Source organism: Tamandua tetradactyla, chromosome 4, assembly GCF_023851605.1.
Source record: "Tamandua tetradactyla isolate mTamTet1 chromosome 4, mTamTet1.pri, whole genome shotgun sequence".
NCBI classification, from domain to species: Eukaryota; Metazoa; Chordata; class Mammalia; order Pilosa; family Myrmecophagidae; genus Tamandua; species Tamandua tetradactyla.
Genome location: NC_135330.1, coordinates 57,842,562 through 57,861,520, shown reverse-complemented (window position 1 = coordinate 57,861,520; position 18,959 = coordinate 57,842,562). Strand labels below are relative to the sequence as shown.

The 18,959-nt window shown below is 40.1% G+C and overlaps 2 protein-coding genes across 5 annotated transcripts in view; one reads left to right on the top strand and one right to left on the bottom strand.

The window, feature by feature from the left end:
* Positions 1-18,959, bottom strand: part of CAMSAP2 (calmodulin regulated spectrin associated protein family member 2) — a 147,900-nt gene that overhangs the window by 68,419 nt on the left and 60,522 nt on the right. The gene's annotated exons all lie outside the window — the stretch shown is intronic.
* On the top strand, positions 4,350-13,494 carry LOC143680828 (MICOS complex subunit MIC60-like). The gene is given in 2 exon segments (XM_077157357.1): positions 4,350-6,036; positions 12,518-13,494. Coding segments are annotated over 2 exon segments (2,244 nt in total). The 5' UTR covers positions 4,350-4,444; the 3' UTR covers positions 13,170-13,494.

Genomic DNA, 18,959 nt, shown 5'->3' with positions numbered 1-18,959 from the left:
AGAATCTGAAAACAATTGAGAAAATCAACATACCAGAAGCTGGTTTTATGAGAAAATCAATAAGACTGATGGACCCTTAGCAAGACTGACAAATAGAAGAAGAAAGAGGATTCACATAAATAAGATTAAAAATGGAAGAGGAGACATTACCACTGACCCCACAGAAATAAAGGAAATAATGACAGGATACTATGAACAACTTTATGCTAATAAATACAGCAATGTAGATGAACTGGACAACTTCCTAGAAAGGCATGAACAACCAACTTTGACTTGAGAAGAAACAGACGACCTCAACAAACCAATCACAAGTAAAGAAATCTAATCAGTCATTAAGAAGTTCCCCAAAAAGAAAAGTCCAGGACCAGACGGCTTCACATGTGAATTCTACCAAACATTCCAGAAAGAATTAGTACCAATCCTGCTCAAACTCTTCAAAACAACTGAAGAGGAGGGAAAGCTACCTAACTCATTCTACAAAGCCAACATCACCCTCATACCAAAACCAGGCAAAGATATTACAAAAAAAGAAAACTACAGACCAATCTCTCTAATGAATATAGATGCAAAAATCCTCAACAAAATTCTAGCAAATCGAATCCAGCAACACATTAAAAGAATTATACATCATGATCAAGGAGGATTCATCCCAGGTATGCAAGAATGGTTCAACATGAGAAAATCAATTAATGTAATACACCATATCAACAAATCAAAGCAGAAAAATCACATGATCATCTCAATTGATGCAGAGAAGGCATTTGACAAAATTCAAAATCCTTTCTTGTTGAAAACACTTCAAAGGATAGAAATAGAAGGGAACGTCCTCAAAATGATAAAGGGAATATATGAAAAACCCACACCTAACATCATCCTCTGCAGGGAAAAACTGAAAACTTTCCCCCTAAGATCAGGAACAAGACAAGGAAGTCCACTATCACCACTGTTATTCAACATCATGTTGGAAGTTCTAGCCAGAGCAATTAGACAAGAAAAAGAAATACAAGGCATCAAAATTGGAAAGGAAGAAGTAAAACTCTCACTGTTTGCAGATTATATGATACTACATGTTGAAAACCCCAAAAATCCACAACAAAACTGCTAGACCTAATAAATGAGTACAGCAAAGTGGCAGGTTACAAGATCTACACTCAAAATCTGTAGTGTTTCTATACACTAGTAATGAACAATCTGAGGGGGAAATTAAGAAAAAAATTCCATTTACAATTGCAACCAAAAGAATAAAATATTTAGGAATAAATTTAACTAAAGAGACAAAACACCTATACAAAGAAAACTACAAGAAACTATTAAAAGAAATCACAGGAGACCTAAATAGATGGAAGGGCATACCGTGTTCATGGACTGGAAGACTAAATACAGTTAAGATGTCAATTCTACCTAAATTGATTTACAGATTCTATGCAACACCAATTAAAATCACAAAAACTTACTTTTCATACATAGAAAAAACAATAACCAAATTTAACTGAAAGGGCAGGGTGCCCCGAATAGCTAAAAGTATCCTGAGGAAAAAAAAATGAAGTTGGACTTCTCACACTACCTGATTTCAAGGCATATCATGAAGCTACAGTGATCAAAACAGCATGGTACTGGTATAAAGATAGACATATTGACCAATGGAATTGAATAGAGTGTTCAGATATAGACTCTCTCATCTATGGACAATTGATTTTTGAGGCAGTCAGGCCAACTCACCTAAGAAAGAACAGTCTCTTCAATAAACGGTGACTAGAGAATTGGATATCCATATGCAAAAGAATGAAAGAGGACCCATATCTCGCAGCCTATACCAAAGTTAACTCAAAATGGATCAAAGACCTAAATATTAGATCTAAGACCATAAAACTGTTAGAAGAAAATGTAGGGAAATATCTTATAAATCTTATACTTGGAGGTGATTTTCTAGACCTTATACCCAAAGCAAGAGCACTGAAGAAAGAAAGAAAGCAATGGAAACTCCTCAAAATTAAACACTTTTGCACATCAAAGAACTTCATCAAGAAAGTAAAAAGACAGCCTACACAATAGGAGACAATATTTGAAAACGACATATCAGAATTTATATGTCTAGTATCCAGAATTTATAAAAATGTTCAACTCAACAACGAAAACACAGCCAACCCAATTACAAAATGGAAAAAAGACTTGAACAGACACGTCTCAGAAGAAGAAATACAAATGGCCAAAAGGCACATGAAGAGATAGATGCTCAACATCCCTGGCCATTAGAGAAATGCAAATCAAAACCACAATGAGATATCATCTCACACCCACCAGAATGGCCATTATCAACAAAACAGAAAATGACAAGTGCTGGAGAGGATGTGGAAAAAGAGGCACAATTATCCACTGTTGGTGGGAATGTCAAATGGTACAACAGCTGTGGAAGGCAATTTGGTGGTTCCTCAAAAAGCTAAATATAGAATTGCCATATGTCATGGTTAGGGACAGGTGTCAACTTGGCCAAGTTGTGGTACCTGTTCATCTGATTGGGCAAGCGCTGGCTTGTCTGTTGCAATGAGGACATTTCATAGGATTAGGTCATGATCACGTCAGCTACATCCACAGCTGATTCCATTTGTAATCAGCCAAAGGGGAGTGTCTTCTGCAATTAGTGATGCTAAATCCAATCATGGGAAGCCTTTTAAGGAGGACTCAGAAGAGACAGGTTCCATTCCTGCTTTGGCTGGTGAGCCTCTCCTGTGGAGTTCATCCAGGCCATCCATTGGAGTCATCGGCTTCGCAGCCTGCCCTGTGGATTTTGGACTCTGCATTCCTACGGTCACGAGAGACACTTTCATAAATTTTATATTTGCAAGTGTTTCCTGTTGATTCTGTTTCTCTAGAGAACCCTAACTAACACACCATATGACCCAGCAATACCATTGCTAGGTATCTACTCAGAGGACACAAGGGCAAGGACACAAATGGACATTTGCACACCAATGTTTATAGCAGCATTATTTATAATTGCCAAGAGATGGAAACAGCCAAAATGTCCATCAACAGATGAGTGGCTAAACAAACTGTGGTATATACATATGATGGAATATTATGCAGCTGTAAGACAGAATAAAGTTATGAAGTATGTAACAACATCGATGGACCTTAAGGACATTATGCTGAGTGAGATTAGACAGAAACAAAAGGAAAAATATTTTATGGTCTCACTGATATGAACTGATATTAGTAAATAAACTTGGAGAATTTCGTTGGCAACAAAGACCATCAGGAGATAGAAATAGGGTAAGATATTGGGTAATTGGAGCTGAAGGGATACAGATTGTGCAACAGGACTGAATGTAAAAACTCAATAATGGACAGCACAATACTACCCAACTGTAATACAATTATGTTAAAACACTGAATGAAGTTGAATGTGAGAATGACAGAGGGAGGAGGGCTGGGGGCACAAATGAAATCAGAAAGAAAGATAGATGATAAAGACTGAGATGGTATAATCTAGGAATGCCTAGAGTGTATAATGATAGTGACTAAATGCACAAATTTAAAAAATGTTTTTGCATAGGAAAAACAAAAGAATGTCATTACTGCAAGGTGCTGAAAATAAATGGTAATTAATATTTTAAAATTTCAACTTATGTGTGAGACTAAAGCAAAAAATGTTTATTCGGTACAAAATTTATATTTTGACTAGTGCATTTCCTAATATAACTTATGTAGATAGCTTAATTGAACACCGTAAGTACATGAAACCTTAAGTAGGACATGCAATTTTTGGGTTTGTCCAGAGTGATGCCCTGATAAATCCCAGAGTGATTTGAACAGTGAATAAAAAAGTATTTGCAAAGTACCCTTCAGGGGATGGTGAGAACAGGGGAAAATTCAACTTCCCCAAGTTGAATTCTTGATATTCTCACAAGCAGTGCGGACAACCAAAGCTATAGGCAGAGCCCCCAGTCTTGGGGTTTGTTCATTTGAAACTTAACCTCACAAAGGATAGGTCAAGCCTACTTAAAATTAGGCCTAAGAGTCACCCCCTAGAGAACCTCTTTTGTTACTCAGATATGGCCTCTTTCTCCAGCCAACACAACAAGCTCACCACCGTCGCCCTGTCTATGTGGGACATGACTCCCAGGGGTGTGGACCTTCCTGGCAACGTGGGAAAGAAATCCTAGAATGAGCTGAGACTCAGCATCAAGGGATTGAGAAAACCTTCTCGACCAAAAGGGGGAAGAGTGAAATGAGACACAGTGTCAATGGCTTAGAGATTCCAAACAGAGTTGAGAGGTTATCCTGGAGGTTATTCTTACGCATTAAGTAGATATTATCTTATTAGTCAAGATGCAATGGAGAGTGTACGCACGCACGCCGCCCTGTTGCCCACACGCCTTCCCTTAGGCGCACCGCCCCGATAGCTGTCTAGTACTCGAGCCGCGCTGTTCACCCGGCCAACGAGATGCTGCGGGCCTGTCAATTGTCCGGCGTGACCACCGCCGCCCAGAATTGTCTTTGTGCAAAGTTGGTTCTCCATCCTTTGCGACCATGCCGTAGATACTCTACTTCAGGCAGTTCCGGGCTGACTGCTGGCAAAATTGCTGGAGCTGGTCCTTTATTGATTGGTGGAGGTATTGGTGGCACTATCCTGTATGCCAAATGGGATTCCCATTTCCGGGAAAGCGTGGAGAAAACTATACCTTATTCAGACAAACTCTTTGAGATGGTTCTTGGTTCTGCACCTTATAATGTTCCATTGCCAAAGAAGCCGATTCAGTCTGGTCCACTAAAAATCTCTAGTGTATCAGAAGTAATGAAAGAATCTAAACAGCCTGCCTCACAACTCCAAAAACAAAAGGGAGACACTCCAACTTCAACAACAGCAGGTGACACACTGTCGGTCCCAGCCCCTGCAGTTCAGCATGAAGAATCTATGAAAATGGATCAGCCTGAAATTGTAGAAGGGAAACCCACACGTGCGACTTCAGAGGAAGCATCTTCATCTTCTATAAGAGAGCGACCACCTGAAGAAGTAGCTGCTCGTCTTGCACAGTAGGAAAAGCAAGAACAAGTTAAGATTGAGTCTCTAGCCAAGAGCTTAGAAGAGGCTCTGAGCCAAGCGGCTCGCACCACCCTGCAGGCAATTGCGACTCAGAACGCTGCAGCCCAGGCTGTCACTGCGCATGCCAACGCGCTGAAAACAGCCATGGACAACTCCGAGATTGCAGGTGAGAATAAGTCAGCTCAGTGGCGCATGGTAGAAGGTGCATTGAAGGAACGCAGAAAGGCTGTAGATGAAGCTGCAGATGCCCTTCTCAAAGCCAAAGAAGAGTTAGAGAAGATGAAAAGTGCAATTGAAAATGCAAAGAAAAAAGAGGTTGCTGGCGCTAAGCCTCATATAACTGCTGCAGAGGGGAAACTTCACAACATGACAGTCGATCTGGATAATGTGGTCCAAAAGGTCCAAACAGCTCAGTCTGAGGCTAAGGTTGTATCCCAGTATCATGAACTGGTGGTCCAAGCCCGCGATGACTTTAAACGAGAACTGGATAGTATTACTCCAGAAGTACTGCCTGGGTGGAAAGGGAGGAGCATTTCTGACCTAGCTGACAAGCTGTCTCCCGATGATCTGAACTCCTTGATTGCTCATGCCCATCGTCACATTGACCAGCTCAACAGGGAGCTGGCAGAGCAGAAAGCCATAGAGAAGCAGCACATTGCGTTAGCCTTGGAGAAACAAAAGCTGGAAGAAAAGCAGGCATTTGATTCTGCAGTGGCAAAAGCATTAGAACATCATAGAAGTGAAATACAGGCTGAACAGGACAAAAAGGTAGAGGAAGTCAGAGATGCGATGGAGACTGAAATGAGAACCCAGCTCCGCCGACAGGCTGCTGCACATACTGATCACTTAAGAGATGTTCTTAGGGTACAAGAGCAGGAACTGAAATATGAATTTGAGAAGGGCCTGTCAGAGAAACTCGCTGACCAAGAATTACAGTTTCGCCGTCTTAGTCAAGAGCAAGTTGACAACTTTACCCTGGATATAAACACTGCCTGTATTAGTTAGGGTTCTCTAGAGAAACAGAACCAACAGGGAACACTTGCAAATATAAAATTTATGAAAGTGTCTCACCTGACCGTAGGAACGCAGAGTCCAAAATCCACAGGGCAGGCTGTGAAGCCGATGACTCCAATGGATGGCCTGGATGAACTCCACAGGAGAGGCTCACCAGCCAAAGCAGGAATGGAACCTGTCTCCTCTGAGTCCTCCTTAAAAGGCTTCTCATGATTGGATTTAGCATCACTAATTGCAGAAGACACTCCCCTTTGGCTGATTACAAATGGAATCAGCTGTGGATGTAGCTGACGTGATCATGACCTAATCCTATGAAATGTCCTCATTGCAACAGACAGGCCAGCACTTGCCCAATCAGATGAACAGGTACCACAACTTGGCCAAGTTGACACCTGTCCCTAACCATGACAGTCCACCCCTTGTCAACTTGGCACACACACACACACACACACACACACACACACACACACACACACATATATATATATATATCACCTTAGACCATACTTAATTTCCAAATGAAAACAAATAAGCACACATTTTTTCTTTTACCTGACAATACTCAACTGTCCTGCATATAACTGGAAACACATTAAATCTCTCCAGAATAGCGTGCAAATCCTTGGGCAACATTCATTCTTAAACTTGATATCTTACAACTTAAATAGTATAACACAAACAAAACAGCATTACAGTCCTCGTTTCTGTAACTGATCACGTGGTTGAAGTTCATATTTATCACTACCTTCTTCCACTACCCATTCCATGTTCCCTTTACCCTCAGCAAGCACTTCAGCTGGCCGTGGTTCTTTGCCTGGTGGGGTGACCCAAACCTTCATTCCTGAAGTCTCAGAGCCATTAGTGGTCCTGCCTGGATTGTGTTGTTGCAGTTTTCCATTGATTTTAATCACAGGGCATGGTAGTACTAATAGACGCCCCAGGGGATCTCCTATATTCCAAGAAAACTCTTCTTTACCTCCATTATGTAGTTGCAGTCCTACTTCCTTCTGATAGTCAGGGTCAATTACCCCAGACAATAATGTAATCCCCTTCTTGGTGTGTTGATCCAGAGGCATAAGTAGCCCAAAGTGGCCAGGTGGCAATCTTAACTTCCAGTTCAGTGGTATCACTGTTGTTTCTCCTGGAGAAAGCACACCCCGTTTTGGAACTAAAACCTGTAGACCAGCAGAACTCAGGGTAGCAGGGACAGGAAGCAAAAATTTTCCTAGTGGATCACTAGGAGTAATAGTGAGTGGCACCACACCCATTTCCACCCCTTGGTTCCTGGACCCATGGATCCTGGCTATGGGAGAAACAGCACCATACAGTGGACGCTGATTCAGAGCATACACAGCTTCCTGGAGAACATTACCCCAGCCTTTCAAGTTTTTGCCACCTAGTTGGCACCGTAATTGAGTTTTCAAAAGGCCATTCCACCGTTCTATCAATCCAGCAGCTTCTGGATGATGGGGAACATGGTAAGACCAGAGAATTCCATGAGCATGTGCCCATTCCCGCACTTGATTTGCTGTGAAGTGTGTTCCTTGATCCGAAGCAATGCTATGTGGAATACCATGACGATGGATAAGGCATTCTGTAAGCCCACGGATAGTAGTTTTGGCAGAAGCATTGCGTGCAGGGAAAGCAAACCCATATCCAGAGTATGTGTCTATTCCAGTTAGAACAAATCGCTGCCCCTTCCATGAAGGGAGTGGTCCAATGTAATCAACCTGCCACCATGTAGCTGGCTGGTCACCTCGGGGAATGGTGCCATATCGGGGGCTGAGTGTGGGTCTCTGCTGCTGGCAGATTGGGCACTCAGCAGTGGCTGTAGCCAGGTCAGCCTTGGTGAGTGGAAGTCCATGTTGCTGAGCCCATGCATAACCTCCATCCCTACCACGACCACTTTGTTCATGAGCCCATTGGGCAATAACAGGAGTTGCTGGGGAAAGAGGCTGACTGGTATCCATAGAACGGGTCATCTTATCCACTTGATTATTAAAATCTTCCTCTGCTGAAGTCACCCTCTGGTGTGCATTCACATGGGACACAAATATCGTCATGTTTTTAGCCCACTCAGAAAGGTCTATCCACATACTTCTTCCCCAGACCTCTTTGTCACCAATTTTCCAATTATGGTCTTTCCAAGTCCCTGACCATCCAGCCAAACCATTAGCAACAGCCCATGAGTCAGTATACAAACGCACCTCTGGCCAGTTTTCCTTCCAAGCAAAATGAACAACCAGGGGCACTGCTCGAAGTTCTGCCCACTGGGAGGATTTCCCCTCACCACTGTCCTTCAAGGACACCCCAGAAAGGGGTTGTAATGCTGCAGCTGTCCACTTTCGGGTGGTACCTGCATATCGTGCTGAACCATCTGTAAACCAGGCCCGAGTTTTCTCTTCCTCAGTCAATTCACTGTAAGGAACTCCCCAAGAGGCCATAGCTCTGGTCTGGGAAAGAGAAGGTAATGTGGCAGCAGGAGTGGAAACCATGGGCATCTGTGCCACTTCTTCATGTAACTTACTTGTGCCTTCAGGACCTGCTCTGGCTCTATCTCGTATATACCATTTCCACTTTACAATAGAGTGCTGCTGTGCACGCCCAACTTTATGGCTTGGTGGGTCAGACAACACCCAACTCATGATAGGCAACTCAGGTCTCATGGTAACTTGGTGGCCCATGGTTAAGCGTTCAGTCTCTACTAAGGCCCAGTAGCAGGCCAAAAGCTGTTTCTCAAAAGGAGAGTAGTTATCTGCAGCAGATGGTAAGGCTTTGCTCCAAAATCCTAAGGGTCTGCGTTGTGATTCTCCTATAGGGGACTGCCAAAGGCTCCAGACAGCATCTCTATTTGCCACTGACACTTCCAGCACCATTGGATCTGCTGGATCATATGGCCCAAGTGGCAGAGCAGCTTGCACAGCAGCCTGGACCTGTCGCAGAGCCTCCTCTTGTTCAGGTCCCCACTCAAAATTAGCAGCTTTTCTGGTCACTCGATAAATGGGCCGGAGTAGCACACCCAAATGAGGAATATGTTGTTGCCAAAATCCAAAAAGACCCACTAGGCGTTGTGCCTCTTTTTTGGTTGTGGGAGGGGCCAGATGCAGCAATTTATCCTTCACCTTAGAAGGGATATCTCGACATGCCCCACACCACTGGACACCTAGAAATTTTACTGAGGTGGAAGGCCCCTGTATTTTTGTTGGATTTATCTCCCATCCTCTGACACACAAATGCCTTACCAGTAAATCTAGAGTAGTTGCTACTTCTTGCTCACTAGGTCCAATCAACATGATATCATCAATATAATGGACCAGTGTGATGTCTTGTGGGAGGCAGAAACGATCAAGGTCTCTGCGAACAAGATTATGACATAGGGCTGGAGAGTTGATATACCCCTGAGGTAGGACAGTGAAAGTATATTGCTGACCTTGCCAGCTGAAAGCAAACTGTTTCTGGTGGTCCTTACTAATAGCTATTGAGAAAAAAGCATTTGCCAGATCAATAGCTGCATACCAGGTACCAGGGAATATATTGATTTGCTCAAGCAATGATACTACATCTGGAACAGCAGCTGCAATTGGAGTTACCACCTGGTTGAGTTTACGATAATCCACTGTCATTCTCCAAGACCCATTTGTTTTCTGCACAGGCCAAATAGGAGAGTTGAATGGGGATGTGGTGGGAATCACCACCCCTGCATCTTTCAAGTCCTTAAGAGTGGCAGTAATCTCTGCAATCCCTCCAGGAATACGGTATTGCTTTTGATTTACTATTTTGCTTGGTAGGGGCAGTTCTAGTGGCTTCCACTTGGCCTTTCCCACCATAATAGCCCTCACTGCACGAGTTAGAGAACCAACGTGGGGATTCTGCCAGTTGCTCAGTATGTCTATGCCAATTATACATTCCGGAACTGGGGAAATAACTACAGGATGGGTCCGGGGGCCCACTGGACCCACTGTGAGACGGACTTGAGCTAAAACTCCATTGATCACCTGGCCTCCATAAGCCCCCACTCTGACTGGTGGTCCAGAGTGACGTTTTGGGTCCCCTGGAATTAATGTCACTTCTGAACCAGTGTCTAATAATCCCCGAAATATCTGATCATTTCCTTTTCCCCAATGCACAGTTACCCTGGTAAAAGGCCATCGGTCTCCTTGGGGAAGACTTAGAGGAAGGTTAACAGTATAAATTTGTGGCAGTGTAACAGGTTTCTTCCCCATAGGGACCTGGCCTCCCCTTCATTCAAGGGGCTCAGGGTCTGTAAACTGTTTCAAGTCTGGAAATTGGTTAAGGAGCCGTGACTCTGTGTTTTTGTAATTCAGGTTAGACTTCTGTTCCCTTGACCTAGAACTCTTTTGTTTATACAGCTCCAACAAGAATTTAGTAGGCTGCCCTTCTATTGTATTTCTAGGCACCCCATGATTTACTAGCCAATGCCACAAATCTCTGTGTGTCATATAATTTTGATGCCTCCTTTGAGTTTGTTGTCTATTATAATACCCACGTCTACCCTGTCTTTGGTGATTAAGTGCTGCCACCTGGCTTCTGCCAACTCGGGATCCTGTCATCCCCATTGTGTTTAAGGATTCCAGCTCAGTGACAGCAGTTCCTACAGTAATATCTGACCTACAGAGAAGTGCAACCACAGAGCTCTTGAGGGATGATGGTGCTAGTCTCACAAATTTATTTCTCACTGTTCTGGTAAAAGGTGCATCCTCTGGACATTCCTGGGGTGTAAGAGCAGGCTTTGCATGATAAATCCACTCTAACATCCCAATCTCTCTAAGCCTCTGGATCCCCTCATCTACATTATACCAGGGCAGTTCTGGCATTTCAACCTCAGGTAATGTTGGCCACCTTTTGATCCATGTTTCAACCAACCACCCAAACAAGCTGTTAACACCTTTTCTAACTGCTCTAGCTATAACATTGAATGCAGAATCTCTGCTTAGTGGGCCCATATCAATAAATTCAGCCTGATCCAGCCTTATATTCCTCCCACCATTATTCCACACTCTTAAAATCCATTGCCACACATATTCCCCTGATTTCTGTCTATATAAATTGGAAAACTCACACAGTTCTTTTGGAGTATAACGTACCTCCTCATGTGTGATACTTTGTACCTCACCTTTAGGGGCCTGTTGGGACTTGAGTCTAGTTATAGGTCTAGAAGAAATGAGGGGTGGTGGGGGTGGGTCATGAAAAGAATTAGAAATATCTCCCAAGCCATTTGCTTCAGGGCTTTCATTTGCAGTTTCATCTGGTGAAACAGGATTAATAACTCTAGGGCTAATCCCTTCAGGAGGAGGTTGGGTGGCCAATTCCTCAAGGAGGCTGGAGGTGGGGCGGCTATGTCCTCAGGGCAGACTATTACAGGGTTATCTAAAGAAGGCTCAGCATGGTCTAGGGTTTCAACCTCACCCCCAACATCATTATCAATCCATATGTCACCATCCCATTTCTCAGGGTCCCACTCCTTTCCAATCAATGCCCTCACTTTAACGGCAGACACCATGCAAGACTGAGATTTCAGTTTACGTTGTAAAGTTGCTACTCTAACAATAAGATTCTGAGTCTGAATTTTCAGAGATCTCAAGTCTATGGCTACAGGAAATAAAATTTTCCTTCAGGATACTCATAGAAACCTCTACATCTTTCAGACGGCACTTAAGCTTCTTGTTTGAAGCCTTAAGCCCATCCCTTTCACCCTTTAATGTAGACAGTGTATCTAACAACAACCAATCAACATCTCTATAACTCTTATTCCTACAAAACTCTGTAAAGGTGTCAAAAACATTATCCCCCAGAGTCTGGCTTCGTACAAGCGAAGCATTAGGAGAATCGAATGATGATATTTTGACTATCTCCTTTGCCAACTCAGTCCATGGATTGGGAGTGTCATTCTGATTACGGGAATCAGAGTCCTTAGTGTCTCTGAGCCCAGTCAGAGTAGAAAACCATTCATAAAAACCCATTTTTTAAGATTCTGTTCCTTAAGAACCACTCCCGGTACCAAGATGTATTAGTTAGGGTTCTCTAGAGAAACAGAACCAACAGGGAACACTTGCAAATATAAAATTTATGAAAGTGTCTCACGTGACCGTAGGAACGCAGAGTCCAAAATCCACAGGGCAGGCTGCGAAGCCGATGACTCCAATGGATGGCCTGGATGAACTCCACAGGAGAGGCTCACCAGCCAAAGCAGGAATGGAACCTGTCTCCTCTGAATCCTCCTTAAAAGGCTTCCCATGATTGGATTTAGCATCACTAATTGCAGAAGACACTCCCCTTTGGCTGAATTCAAATGGAATCAGCTGTGGATGTAGCTGACGTGATCATGACCTAATCCTATGAAATGTCCTCATTGCAACAGACAGGCCAGCGCTTGCCCAATCAGATGAACAGGTACCACAACTTGGCCAAGTAGACACCTGTCCCTAACCATGACACTGCCTATGCCAGACTGAGAGGAATTGAACAGGCTGTTCAGAGTCATGCAGTTGCCGAAGAGGAGGCCAGGAAAGCCCACCAACTATGGCTTTCGATTGAGGCTTTAAAGTACAGCATGAAGACAGCGTCAGCAGATTTGCCTACTGTTCCACTGGGCAGTGCTGTGGAGGCCATTAAAGTCAACTGTTCTGATAATGAATTTGCCCAGACTTTAAACGCAGCTATCCCTTCACAGTCCCTGACCCGATGGGTGTACAGTGAAGAAACCCTTAGAGCCCGTTTCTATACTGTCCAAAAACTGGCTCGAAGGGTAGCAATGATTGATGAAACGAGAAATAGCTTATACCAGTACTTCCTCTCCTACTTGCAGTCCCTGCTCCTGTTTCCACCTCAGCAACTGAAACCACCAGCGGAGCTTGGCCCTGGGGATGTGAACACATTTAAATTATTGTCATATGCCTCCTATTGCATTGAGCATGGTGACTTGGAGCTGGCAGCCAAGTTTGTCAATCAGCTAAAAGGAGAGTCCAGACGAGTGGCACAAGGCTGGCTGAATGAAGCCCGAATGACCCTAGAAACTAAACAGATAGTTGAAATTCTGACAGCATATGCCAGCACCGTAGGAATAGGAACCACTCAAGTGCAGCAAGAGTAAGGTCTAGAAAGAGCTTTTGTAAAGTCGTATTTCATGTCAAAGGAAATCAGCAGTGATATATGAAGGGTTTGCAACAAAGGGCCCCCAAATTGTCTAGAAATGAGCAGGTTACAGACACTGTTCTAAATGTTAGCACCTGTTGCATTTATACTATTCCCATTTGCTATCATGTCAGTGAACTCCAGGAGTGCTTTCTTTGCAACTTGTGTAACATTTTCCGTTTTTCAGGTTTTACTGATTGGGTTTGTGAGCCAGTCAAAATAATGTTTGTGATCCATACTACTACTGATTTTGCCTTGAAGCAAACCCAATAAAACAACAAGATGAAAACAGAAAAAAAAAAAAGATGCAATGGAGAGGCTGGATGTAACTGCCTGAAAATGTAGAGCTGTGTTTCAGTAGCCATGTTTCTTGAAGATGATTATATAATGCTATAGCTTTCACAACGTGACTGTGTGATTGTGAAAACCTTGTGTCTGATGCTTTTATCTATCTTGTCAATAGACGAGTAGAACATATGGAATAAAAATAAATAACAGGGGGAACAAATGTTAAAATAAATTTAGTTTGAAATGCTAGTATCAATGAAAGGGTGGGGTAAAGGTATGGTATGTATAAATTTTTTTTCTGTTTTCATTTTATTTCTCTTTCTGAACAGACGCAAATGTTCCAAGAAATGATTATGATAATAAATATGCAACTATGTGATGATATTGTGAATTACTGATTATATACGTAGAACGGAATGATCAAAATAGGAATGTTTGCATTTGTTAGGTGTTTTTTGGTATTTAAAAAAATAAAATTAAAAAATTAAAAAAAAATAATGGCAATCATAAAACCAACAGTGACTCTTACTTATTAAGTCCAATTTATGTGCCAGATGTTTTGATAAGTACTTCACTCATATATTAGCTCTTCCATTTCAAATCTTTTGAAATAAGGCTGAGAAAAATAAATAAAATAAACCTTCTATAATCCTTACAACTCTCTGAAGTGCCATTTATATTTTATATGTGCAGAAACTAAGGTTCAGACAGTTAAATAGCTATTCAAGCTTATGTGCTCCTTCCACTGTTTTATTTGGCAGGAACTAAATCATTCAGCCACAAAGATAAGAAACAGGTTTTGGAAATAACTACTGTGAGAAAGAAAATTAAGCATCATAAATTGTTTAAAATTAAAATTATATTTTCAAATTCTACCCCCTTCAAGAAGCCTATCCCAGATTCTTACAGTACACAGAAACCCCAGTTCTTCCTCCATACTACTAGCAGTTTGTATCAATTACAGCCTATCTTTTTTACTCACAGCATTTATCTGTATGTATCTCTCTATTAAATTCTAGTCCTAGAGGACAGGGATCCTAACTTTTTAATCTTTATTCCTAGCACAATGATTTATAGATGAAAGCTCTATTTTATCTAACAGTATTAAAAAGCCCAACTCTTTGGGACAAAAATGTGGAAAAACATTTCAAGAGCCCTAAACCATTCATGGACCCGTTAATCAAAACTCTTTATTCTACAGATATAATTTCAAACAGTAAAGAAAAGAGTTATATAAGTAAAAATTACCATTATGGTATTATATGTAACAACAAAAAAGAAAATAATGCAAATATCCAACCACAAGGAGTAAATTTATAATATCTTAAATTATTTAACAATACAGGAAACGTACAATATTGAGTGAAAGAAGCAGAATACCATACTATAATAATGATCATTATATAAATGTGTGTGCCTATGTATATTTTGCATATAATAACAAAGTCAGTTATAAGTGAACTTAGGGGAAATTAATCCCCTAAGGTTTCCTTTCAAATGTCACTCATTATGAAACCTTTGCCAATTTCCTTCCCAAACAAAATGACTCATTCCTCCCAGGTTCCTAGCAAATATTGTTTATACTTGAATTAAATTCTGGATTTAATTATCTGAAGTAGACCATGGGCATTAGTATTTTTATAAAGCTCCCCAGATGTTACTAATGAGCAGCCAGGGTGAAGAAGCACAGATATCTCACAGTAGTACAATCACCTGCATACAACCCTATTTTCCTAATTAGACACTAATTAGGAAAGGAATAATTAAAAACACTTAGAAAGGACTTTGTTACTATATGCAAAAATACGTATAAAATCTATAGTTTACTTCAAAAATTGAGATAGTAAACATTAAGTATAATCAGTAATAATTTTCAGACTAGAGCTCATTCCATTGATTATTTAACTTCCTATACTCAAAAACAATTTTTAAAATTTCCACTACTGTGCTCAGACTTATTTCCATGATATTCACCCACTTTTCAATTAAGAATCTTCAAATTTTCACATGATTTTTTTATTCTTTAACTTTGCAATATGAAATAGTGATAAATTAAAATTTAAAATTCTGTATAAAAGAGGTATACAAATATTAATTATGTATTAATATTATGAAAAGATTAATATTAAAAAAGAAACTCAAGGCTAAAATCAATCAGGTAATCACAGGTTCAAATAAAATACACATCTCTAATTTCACACCTAAAGTATTAAGATAAAAATAATAATAATAATAACAAGAAAGAGTGTTATGTGCCATGCACTGTTTTTAGCACTTTACATATGTTCAATTCATTTACTACAACAACCCCATGAGATAAGCACCATTATAATACCTATTTTGCAGTTGAGAAAACTGTATAATCTACTCAAGGTTTCCTGGAAAGATGTGGTAATGTTTGGCTCCAGAGTCCATACCATCTAATACTAAACCTACAGACTTAATTCCAATGTTCTTCTTTGACTCTCAATATTGCAGAAGAGGTAGAAGTAGTAATGATAGAAGCTAGAACTGTACACAGAGGCTGCTAGGTGGCATGGTAGATAGTGATGTCTAAGAGCAACAGTTTAAAGACTGATTATTGAAAAAAAAAAAAAAAACAGGAGGATTACCTGGCATTTCACTGAACAGAGAAAGGATTTGGAGTATAGTCTTATATATGTCAAATGCTTAGAAAACACATAAACACTACAACTATAAAATTGGGCTATCATTTATATTAGGCCTGTAACTTTTAAAAATGTACCACATATGGAGGTTTTTGAGTATTATGCCCTTAACTCCATTTTCCTCATAAGACCTGTGGTTTTTCATTTCATGGTTCTGCAAAGTGCAGTGGTTTTTAGCAACACCTGTGTTGTGTTATAACACGACTGACTGCATACAACAACAATGCTAAGAATCAAAAAACCCTTAGAAAACCACACAGAGGAAATCATTTTCTGATAAAATGATAATGATGCTCAGGTTAAAGTAATAAAAAATCATTAAAATGCAGTCTCATACAAGACACCCAGATTGGAAAGGAAGAAATAAAATTATCTCTATTCAGGTATATGATCTTAGATACAGAAAATCATAAGGAATCCACTAAAAAAATAATTAAAACTAATAAATTAGTTCAGCAAGATTGCAAGATACAAGATCAATTTTCAAAAATTAATTGTATTTCTATATGCTTAGAGAACAATCTACAAATGCAATCTAAAAATTCCATTTGTGACAGCATCAAAAAGAATAAAAAACAAAAGTAAATTTAACAAAAGAAGAATAAAGCTTACATTCTTTGAAAACTACAAAACACAGCTGAAAAAATTTTTTAAAGATCTAAATAAATGAAAAGACACTCCAACTTAATGTTAAGTTGGCAGCAACTGCCAAACTGATGTACAGAGTCAATGCAAACCCTGTAGTTTGGCTTCTTTGTAGAAATTGTTGGCTTCTTTGTAGAAACCGACAAGCTGTCCCTAACATTTATATGGAAACACCTAAGTCGGAAGATTCACATTTCCTGATTTCAAAACCTACTACAAAGCAACAGCCATCAAATCAGTGTGGTAGTAGCATAAGGAGAGACATAAAGATCAACTGAATTGGAATGTCCAGTAATAAACCCATCTATCTATGGTCAAATGATTTTCAACAAGAATATCAAGACCTTTAGATAGGAAAAGAACAGACAGTCTTTTCATATATAGTTCTGGGACAACTAGATAGCTACATACAAAAGAATGAAGTTGGACTCTAACTTTACATCATATATAAAAATCAACTCAAAATGCATCAATGATCTAAATGTAAGGGGCCAAAACTATAAAACTTCTAGAAGAAAACAGATGGTAAATCTTCATGGCCTTAGATTTGGAAATAGATTCTTAGGTATGACACCAAAAAGCACAAACAGAAGGAGAAGCAGATAAATTGGACTTCGTCAAAATGAAAAAATTCTGTGCTTCAAAGGACACAATCAGGAAAGCAAAAAAGACAATCTAAAGAATGGGAGGAAACATTTGCTAATCATATATTTGATAAGGATCTTATATTTAGAATATATAAAGAACTCATACAACTCAATAATAAAAAGACAACCCAATTTAAAAATGGACAAACGACCTTGTGCTGGTTTGAAAGGATGTATATATCCTAGAAAAGCCATGGTTTTTTTGTTTGCTTTTTAAATTTTTTTATTTTATCTTTTTAAATACCAAAAAAACACCAAACAAATGCAAACATTCCTATTTTAATCATTCCATTCTACATATATAATCAGTAATTCACAATATCATCACATAGTTGGATATTCATCATCATGATTATTTCCTGGAACATTTGCATCTATTCATAAAAAGAAATAAAATGAAAACAGAAAAAGAAATTTATACATACCATACCCCTTACCCCTCCCTTTCATTGATCACTTGCATTTCAAACTAAATTTATTTTAACATTTGTTCCCCCATTATTTATTTTTATTCCATATGTTCTACTCGTCTGTTGACAATGTAGATAAAAGGAGCATCAGACACAAGGTTTTCACAATCACACAGTCACACTGTGAAAGTTAAATCATTATACAATCATCTTCAAGAAACATGGCTACTGGAACACAGCAAAAAGCCATGTTTTAATCCTAATTCCATTTTGTAAAGGCAGCTGTTTCTTCTAATCCCTCTTATAGTTTAAGACTATAATTAGATCATCTCCCTGGAGATGTGACTCAATCAAGAGTGGTTGTTAAACTGGATTAGGTGGAGACGTGTCTCTACCCATTTGGGTGGGTCTTGATTAGTTTATGAGAATCCTATAAAAGAGGAAACATTTTGGAGAAAGCAAGGAGATTCAGTGAGAGTAGAGAATAACATAGCCACGAGAAGCAGAGAATCCACCAGCCAGCGACCTTTGGAGATGAAGAAGGAAAGCGCCTCCCAGGCAGCTTTATGAAACAGGAAGCCAGGAGAGAAAGCTAGCAGATGACACTGTGTTCGCTATGTGCCCTTTCAGCTGAGAGAGAAGCCCTGACTATGTTCGCCACGTGCCCTTTCAGCTGAGAGAGACATCCTGACTATGTTCACCATGTGCCTTCTCACTTGAGAGAGAAACCCGGAACTTCATCGGCCTTCTTGAACCAAAGTATCTTTCTCTGGATGCCTTTGACTGGACATTTCTATAGACTTGCTTTAATGGGACATTTTCTTGGCCTTAGAACTTTTTAAACAAGCAACTTATCAAATTCCCCTTTTTAGAACCCATTCTATTTCTGGTATTATTGCATTCCAGAAATTCCATTTTGTAAAGGCAGCTAGCAAACTAGAACAGACCTAAATAAACATTTCTCCAAGAAAACATACAATTGGCAAGAAGTACATGAAAAATGCTCAGCATTATTAATCATCCTGGAAATGCCAATCAAAACCATGAGATAATACGCTACACCCACTAGGATGGCTACAATCAAAAAGTC